Source organism: Mercenaria mercenaria, unplaced genomic scaffold (genome assembly GCF_021730395.1).
Source record: "Mercenaria mercenaria strain notata unplaced genomic scaffold, MADL_Memer_1 contig_1651, whole genome shotgun sequence".
Classification (NCBI taxonomy): Eukaryota; Metazoa; Mollusca; class Bivalvia; order Venerida; family Veneridae; genus Mercenaria; species Mercenaria mercenaria.
In genome coordinates this window covers 34,291-43,988 of record NW_026459645.1, presented here as the reverse complement: position 1 = coordinate 43,988, position 9,698 = coordinate 34,291, and the positions used below count along the sequence as shown (strand labels likewise).

Genomic DNA, 9,698 nt, shown 5'->3' with positions numbered 1-9,698 from the left:
GTATTTACGTTCATGGTATTACTTAAAGGAAGCTTTTGATACATACATAGGTACTAAGGACACAATGTAAAGTGTAAGACATCTCTTTAGCACTCCTAAAAAATAAATAGCAGGTTCAAATAAGTATTTCATATATTTTTTTTTGTTTAAAAACACGTGTTTCTAGAAAAAAGGTTTCTGTAATTATTTCAGATTGTAATTATTATGTTTCAGTTATAAATGAGATGACTTTTTAAAGCTTGGTGCATTATGCGTAATAAAAATGTTACAGTACAACTTCGTTCACTCAAACATGGATAATTTAATGCCACCCTTGCTTGAACTTATCATCAGAACTTGTGAAAATCGCTTCAATGTATAATTCTTAAAGGCTCGAAGTACCGATAACTGAAGCAAATTTTGTTGATCGACTTTGAGCAAATTAACTTGAAATTACTACTGGTAATTGTGTTTTTCTGATCCCTTGAAAGACGTTGGTAATTCAAACTTTGTCCATAAAACATACCTATTATATCTGCATTAACACACCTCTTAGATGTCATCAGTAAGTATTGAATTCCTGATATTGTCAATTTTCTAAAAGTAAAAGAAAAGATAACCAGGCTTTTTCTCTGTTTATAGTATCTGTTATACACATCCTGTTTTAATGCATCATATAGTAAATTAAAGCTGCTGAATTATGTTCATTTGTGAAATTCCTTAAAATTGAAAATGTATTATAGCTAGAACTGCTTACATATATAGTTTTATCCTGAATAGTACAGATACTAGTAAGTAGTTTGAAGTGACAATCTCAAAAGATCTCAACTCGCAAGCCCTACATCTAAAGTAAAGAACTGTTATCTGCTTCAACAGGAGTTATGTCAAGGCATATAGTATTGTTTTATAAAACCTATGTCTGTCCCATGAACTGTTTGGCATCATAAAAATCTGTTGCATTGGAAGAGTATGAAACTCTAACAGGAACATTTTGACAAATGAGATTTCTGTAAGTCAGTGCTTTCAACTAATTAATATTTCTATGTCGAACAAGGGTCGCAAATTTCATTATAGTCAGACAAGACTTTCAGGCTAACCAAGTTATTTTATAACAATTAAACATTTTATAATGGCAGTGATAACAACATGCTCACTTTTAGTCAAAAAGCATCATAATTTGGATTACTTTCAATCTGGAGATCTCTAACTTAGATATATATGTTTGATGAGATGGATGTCTTAGAGGTTTGAACATAAAACTTTGTAGTTGTTACTGAGATACAGCTTGACCGTAATTTACACAGTGGGAAAAGGCTAATAATTTCTATCAATATCAACCTAGACTTACATAACCTGATAACAAGAGCTCTACAAAGTGGGTTAATATATGTCCACAGTTCCAGATATAAAAGATTTTTGTTTGGTGTGTGTGTGTGTTAGAGGCAGGTTGGGGAGGGAGGGAGGTGGGGGTGTAATGTGGTGGGTAGTTTGGGTATATAAATATGAGGCTGGGAAGGGAAGCTGAGGTTTGGAATAAGATGTTCAAACACCTGAGCTTTGGGGTACCTGACCCTTTACGAAAAGATGTGTGCCCTTTCCCATGAGCATTCCTTATGTAAGGTTTGATGATACCAGGAGTAGCAGTCAAGATGACGTTAAACTTATCAAGAAGTTTTCAGCTGAAAGCAACAGTGATAGTCACGCCATGTTGAGTACAACTGCCCTCCTTGTTACTGGTTATCAATTGACCACCAGCTGCAGACTGCAAAAAATGACCTCATAGCATAAAGTAATCTTAAGAAATATGACCACTGACAGGCATAGCATTTGATCTGAAACCAAATGTTCTACGGATAGATTTACTTGGAAAAACAATCACCCTCTTCTTCGAAAGACTATTACAAATACATGAACAAAATAAGAAAAAAAAAGGCATAAAATGTTATTATTTCTGATTTATTTTATATAAAAAAGCAAACAAAAAAGCAACAACAAGAGGGCCATGATGGCCCTGTATCGCTCACCTGAGTACCATTGCTCAAAATGATATGATCAAGTTTTGACATAGAGAACTTAGGCATATACATTAAATATCATCAGGATAAACATTTTCTTGTAACAGTCGCTTTTGACCTAGTCAGGGCCAATTTCCATACCAAGTTTGAGGGTCCTAGGCTCAAATGCTGCATTTTTTTACTAACATGACTATTCCTTACCCTGGAAGACTTACATAACATTTAAAACCAATCTCATTAGATGCTGCTGAAATATATTCGTTTACATAAAATAAAGGGAGGTAATTTGTCATAAATTCAGTCAAAAGTTATCTACCCTGATTGTCTGAGTCCATATGATGGCACAAATGACATTTCAAATCAGTACCTTCATTGGTTACTGAGATACACCCATTATTATTTGAAACAAGGGAGGTAATTTGACATAAAATCTGTCTATAGTTATCTACCCTGATTGTCTCAGTCCAACTAATGACAATAATGAAATTTCAAATAAGTCCTATAAGTACTTACTGATATAAATCCATTTTGATTACAATCAGGGGAGGTAATCAGATATAAAATAACTCTGGAACCTACGATTGGATCTGACAGATTCGTCATGGAATCCAAGATTTATTATTGTTGAAGATATTCTGGAAGTTTGTATCAAATCAAACCATAAATGAAGTCTCTATATGGCTGCAAAAGCCAAAATAGCATAACTCTGGAACCTATCACGGAATCTGGCCACTTCAAGAAAGGAACCAAGATCTTGTAGTGATACAAGTTGTGTGCAAGTTTGGTTAAAATCAAATCATAAATGAAGCTGCTATTGTGCAGACAAGGTTAAAATAGCTAATTCTGGCCCTTTCAGGGGCCATAACTCTCGAACTCATAATGGAATTTGGCTAGTTCAAGAAAGGAACCAAGATCTTATGGTGATACAAGTTGTGTGCAAGTTTGGTAAAAACAAATCATAAATGAAGCTGCTATTGTGCAGACAAGGTCAAAAAAGCTAATTTTGGTCCTTTCAGGGGCCATAACTCTGGAACCTATTATGGGATCTGGCAAGTTCAAGAAAGGAACCGAGATTTTATGGTGATACAAGTTATGTGCAAGTTTGGTTAAAATAAAATTATAAATGAAACCTCTATCGTGCAGACAAGAAATTGTCCATGCTCGCACGGACGCACAGATGACGGACGAAGGGTGATCAAAAGCTCACCTTGTCACTATGTGACAGGTGAGCTAAAAATGCACCAAACTTTTTCTAATCTGTATACATGGATTTAACACTTCATAATATGAAGTCTAAATAATTATACTGCTTCAGAAACAAAGAAACAGATATGGTCATGATCATATGGCATCATCGAATTCATAATAAATCTCTGCTGGCACACTTCACATACAGATGTAATAAAACCATAGTGAATAATGAACATCTAGAAACAAGCTTTGCCATGAGAAAACCAACACAGTTCAGTCTGGTCAGGATCCATGCTGTTCGCTAACGGTTTCTCTAATTGCAATAGGCTTTGAAAGCGAACATGGATCCTGATCAGACTGCGCGTATGTGCAGACTGGTCTGGATCCATGCTGGTTGCAAACATACCATGTTGGTTTTCTCATGGCATGGCTCAATTATGTCAGTCATATCTGCTGTTTTCTCAGTTAATGCAAGCTATACTGATAATAAACAAGAGGGCCATGAAGGCCCCGTATCGCTCACCTGACCTATTGACCTACAGATCATCAAGATTAGCATTCTGACCCAGTTTCATTAAGATATGGTCATAAATGTGGCCTCTAAAGTGTTAACTAGCTTTTCCTTTGATTTGACCTGGTGACCTAGTTTTTGACCTGACAAGACCCAGATTTGAACTTGACCTAAAGATCATCAAGATTAACATTCTGACTAAGTTTCATGAAGATAAAGTCATAAATGTGGCCTCTAGTGTTAACAAGCTTTTCCTTTGATTTGACCTAGTGACCTAGTTTTTGACCCCACCTGACCCAGATTTGAACTTGACCTATAGATCATCAAGAATAACATTCTGATCATGTTTCATTAAGATAATGTCATAAATGTGGCCACTACAGTGTTAACTAGCTTTTCCTTTGAATTTACCTGGCGACCTAGTTTTTGATCCTACATGACCCAGATTCAAACTGGACCTTGAGATCATCAGGATTAACATTCTGACACAGTTTCATGAAGATACAGTCAAAAATGTGGCCTCTACAGTGTTAACAAGCTTTTCCTTTGATTTGACCTGGTGACCGAGTTTTTGACCCCAGATGACCCAATAACAAATCCGTCCATGACTTTATTAAGGGTAACATTCTGACCAAGTTTCATTAACATTGGGCCAATATTGTGACCTCTAGAGTGTTAACAAGCTTTTCCTTTTTCATTTGACCTGGTGACCTAGTTTTTGAACCCAGATGACCCAATATCAAACTCATCCAAGCTTTTATTTAGGTTAACATTCTGACCAAGTTTCATTAGGATCAGGCCAAAATTGTTACCTCTAGAGTGTTAACAAGCTTTTCCTTTGATTTGACCTGGTGACCTAGTTTTTGACCCCAGATGACCCAAAATCAAACTCGTCCAAGATTTTATTGAGGGTAACATTCTGACCAAGTTTCATTAAGATTGGGCCAAAATTGTGACCTCTAGTCTAGAGTGTTAACAGTCAAATTGTTGACTATGGACGATGACGGACACAGGGCAATCAAAAAAGCTCACGTTTGAGCACTTCTTGCTCGGGTGAGCTAACAAGAGCTGTCGGATGACAGCACGCTCGACTATTCGAAAAATTGATTGAAGAATGGGGTCAAAATATTACCACAGATTTTCAGAATAAAGAAATAATAGATTAAACACGAATGTTCCTGTACTTGTGAATTTTGATAAGTCTTGCACTAAATGGCAATGTCTGACCATGATGGCAAATAATGTTATGTTATATGTTAGGCAAAATATGGACTTGTATGAAAAATTTAACCAATTTCTAAGTCCAAAAAGGGCCATAATTCAGTCAAAAAAGTTGACAGAGTTATGTACTCTCGCCTACATATGGAAATCATGTTGATAAACTAGTGTTAAAAGTTTCAAAGCCACAGTTCAATTAGTTGTGAGAAAACGCAGACTTGTAAGAAAACCTGAACAAATTTCAAAGTTCAAAAAGGGCCATAATTCAGCCAAAATAGTTGTCAAGAGTTATGTACTCTTGCCTACAGACGAAAATCACGATGATAAACAAATGTTTAAAGCTTAAAAGCCATATGTCAAATAATTTTGACAAAACGTGGACATGTACCAATTTCCAAATCCAAAAAGGGCCATAATTCAGCCAAACTTGATGACAGAGTTATGTACTCTTGTCTACTGATAGAGACTATTTTAATGAACAAGTTATAAAAGTTTCAAAGCCATATGTCAAACACTACACAAAATATGAACTGGTACAAAAAATTTAACCAAGATTTCAGTCAAAAGGGGCCATAACTCAGTCAAAATCCTTGATGGAGTTATGTACTCTTGCCTATAACTGAACATGGTAATGGTTAACAAGTGTTGAAAGTTTCAAAGCTTTATCTCAAAAGACTTTGTCAAAATGTGGACTGGTACGAAAAACTTAACCAAGATTTCTAAGTCAAAAAGGGGCTATAATTCAGCCAAAATCCTAGATAGAGTTACATACTCTTGCCTATAACTGGACATGGTGATGGTAAACAAGTGTTGAAAGTTTCAAAGCTTTATCTCAAAAGACCTTGTCAAAATATGAACTGGTACGAAAAACTTAACCAAGATTTCTAAGTCAAAAGGGGCCATAATTCAGTCAAAATGCTTGACAGAGTTATGTACTCTTGCCTACAACTGGACATAGTGATGGTAAACAAGTGTTGAAAGTTTCAAAGCTTTATCTCAAAAGACTTTGTCAAAATGTGGACTGGTACGAAAAACTTAACTAAGATTTCTAAGTAAAAAAGGGGCTATAATTCAGCTAAAAACCTAGATGGAGTTACATACTCTTGCCTATAACTGGATATGGTGATGGTAAACAATTATTGAAAGTTTCAAAGCTTTATCTCAAAAGACTTTGTCAAAATAGGAACTGGTACAAAGAACTTAACCAAGATTTCTAAGTCAAAAGGGGCCATAATTCAGTCAAAATGCTTGACAGAGTTATGTACTCTTGCCTACAACTGGACACAGTGATGGTAAACAAGTGTTGAAAGCTTCAAAGCTTTATCTCAAAAGACTTTGTCAAAAAGTGGACTGGTACGAAAAACTTAACCAGGGTGTGATGCCGATGCCCACGCCGACACCGACGTCATGGTGAGTAGGATAGCTCTACTTATTCTTCGAATAGTCGAGCTAAAAATGGATGATATTAATCTTCACTTGAAATGATTCTGGCTGAAGAGTGGATGAAATAGTTAAATCGTTTAACAATGGAATTGCTTCTGAAATGCCATGTTATACTTTAATGTCCTTGCTGTAACTAGTAGTAACAAAACTATACGAAACAGAATCCTGTATCAGAATATTGGTACCCTCTTGTCCCAGGTGCATAATTTGAACAAACTTGTTAGAGATCCAATGCTACATACTGAATATATCAAAGGTCTGGGCCTTGAACTTTCAGACAAGAAGATCTTTAATTCTTTCCTATATAAGTCTATCATAAACTTGGTACCCCCAGGGCAGGGCCTCTTTTCACCCCAGGGACATAATTTGAACAATTTTGGTAGAGAAACACTAGGAAAGGCAACATACTAAATATCAAAATCCTAAGCCTTGCAGTTTCAGGCAAGAAGATTTTTATTTTTTTTTCCTATACGTCTAAGTAAAAATTGAGACCCCCCTTTCACCTAAGGGGCATAATTTGAACAATTTTGGTAGAGGACCACAAGGCAATGCTACATACAAAATATCAAAGGCCTGTGGTTTTAGACAAGAAGTTTTTCCTATATAAGTCAATGTAAAACTTGAGACCCCTGGGACAGGGCCTTTTTTCATCCCAGAGGCACAATCTGAACAATCTTGATAGAGGATGGTAAGATGATGTTGCACGCCAAATATCCAGGATCTAGGCCTTGCGGTTTTGGACAAGAAGATTTTTAAAGCTTTTTCCTTTCGGTTGCCATGGCAACAAGAGTTCTGCATGGAATTAAATTCTTTGAATAATTTTGAAAGAGGACCGCCCAAGGATCATTCCCGTGAAATTTACTGTAATTCTGCCTAGAGGTTTTCAAGAAGAAGGTTTTTTTTATAAAATGTTGACGGACACACGATGCACAACGGACATTGGGCAGTCACAAAAGCTCACCATGAGCGTTTGACTCAGGTGAGCTAAAAATGGCTGGAGACCATAAAATTTGCACAAGTCTGAATGCTTCAACCATCCATACTACAGTGAGCAGTTTTTCAGTGTACATAATTGGAGATTCCTTTTCATTCAAACAGCATATTGGAAAAAATGCCCTATTAACAATGCCATTAATATTCAGTTATACTCAGTTACTCAGCCATTTTAAGTCCAACCAGCAAAATTTCTTCACTTGTCACCTAAAATCTATCAACCATATAGCAAATGACTAATTGTTAGGATGTAAGCTAGGATCACCAATGACATTGACCTTGCAGTTACTGTTATTTATGTGAGTAAACACTTCATAAGCACATTAACTTGAATCAACATCATTTTTTTCAACAAGTGATCTGATGAAAAGTTTTGTTCTATCTAATAAAGGTGTGTTTACATTTATAATGTAAGTGTTCACATCTTTACAAGCATAGGGGCCACCAGTGAGTTTGCCTTCTCCTCGCCCACTAGGCTTTCAACAATTTTAAGAGCAAATTCAAAGCAGGTGCCTGGGCCGCGACTTGTGATGAGTTTTCCATCTTGCACAACACGTTCTTCTGAGTATTTATAATCCCCTGTAATGATACAACAAGTTTTCTGTATTTAAAGTTTGAATCGAATTTATAGAACACGAAAGTAAACTTCCTTTGTTTTCAGTGCGAGATAAATCTCGAGGTAATCCAAATGATGGACCGAGACACACAGCATCACCAAGTAAGTAACAATTACTTGCTGCTATAGACCAATGAAAAAGTCATAACCTATTCTGAGAGTTCTTTAATGTTCTGTTACTTTTAAACAAGTAATGTTCATGTAAAATCTAAAACATTCTGCCAAAATGCCTTTAGATTTGAAAACTGACAAAAATGGAACAAGAGCTAGTAGAACATGAAATGAACCCCTTGATGCATTCAGTAACTGCACAAGGAAAAGAAATTATTTGGTCTGACTGTGCACTAGACGTTTGACTTACTGACCTCAAATCAATAATTATGGGTCATTTACCAGTCATAAGTGACCTCCTTATCAATTGTGATCTTAGACCAAAGCATTCTCTACTTATTTAGCAAAAACGCTCTACTGTTCTGTGTCAATGTGACCTTAACCTTTGACTTTCTGTTCTCAGTCAATAGGGAAGTTTCATGATCATAAGCTTAGACGTTCTCAAATTATCCTCTGGAAATGGTTTAACTGTTCCGAGTCACTGTGACCGTGACATTTGACCTACTGACCTCAAAATCAAAAGGGGTAGTCTGCTGGTAATGATCAATCTCCTTATTAAGACTCGTGATCCTAGGCCAAAGTGTTCTTAAATTATCGTCAAGAAAAGGTTTAACTGTTCCAGGTCTCTGTGACCTTGACCTTTGACCTCAAAATCAATAAAGGTCATCTGCTGGACATGACCAATCTCCCTATTGAGTTTCATGATCCTAGGTCCAAGTGTACTTCAGTTATCATCAAAAAAAAGTTTAACTGTTCCAGGTCACTGTGACCTAACCTTTGACCTACTGACCTCAACATCAAGAGGGGTCATCTGCTGTTCACAACTAACCCTCCTATAAACTTTCATGATCCTAGGCCCAAGCATGTGTTATCATCCAGAAACCGATCTGTCTATGGACCAACCAACATACCAACCAACTGACATACAGACCGACTGATATCTGCAAAACAATATACTCCTCCTTTTACGAAGGGGGCTATACATATGGTGTAATTTTTCTACCCCTTTGGGATGAAATTTACATAAAGGTGATAAACACTTGACAAGCAAGTCACAGTTTCTTAACTTGACTTCTGTGCTCTAAACTGAACTGAAAAGGGAACAGAAAAAGAATAATTAACAATTTAATCTACACTCAAATTTGACGAAAGTGATTCAGTAATTCTAGTATGAAAACTTTATGTCAAATTTCATGCAGTATCAAGTCAAGCTTTCATCAAACTTTTCATCCAAAAATTATTCACTTTATATACCAGTACAATGCACATGTGTATGTAATAAAGATACTGTAGCTTTGATACAGTAATGTGCACTCTTTTTACAGTGAGTAGAACAGCTACAAAACTTGTATATATTTTCAAATATAAATAGAAATAGTTTTTCATGAAAAATACATGTCTCCCACCACTTTTCACCATGAAATTGTAAAATGCCACAAATTAAGGGCCATAACTCAAGGATAAGACACTGAACCATAACTTTCCAACAATATATACAACTAGGCTTGGTAGTGTTAACTCTTATGAACTTTGGTGGAATTCCAACCAGTGGTATCTGAGAAGTTGCAAAGATTAAAGAATTAGACAACTCAAGGTTCACAGAAAATAATTCAAACTGAAC

At 36.0% G+C, this 9,698-nt stretch overlaps 1 protein-coding gene across 1 annotated transcript in view; it reads right to left on the bottom strand.

The window, feature by feature from the left end:
* Nucleotides 1–1,917: 1,917 nt before the first annotated feature.
* LOC128551771 (Parkinson disease protein 7 homolog) overlaps nucleotides 1,918–9,698 on the bottom strand; it is a 31,558-nt gene continuing 23,777 nt past the window's right edge. Inside the window, exon 5 of the mRNA XM_053532683.1 lies at nucleotides 1,918–7,929. Within this exon, the coding sequence (XP_053388658.1) occupies nucleotides 7,769–7,929 (161 nt within the window). The 3' untranslated portion in view covers nucleotides 1,918–7,768. The remainder of the gene's footprint in view (nucleotides 7,930–9,698) is intronic.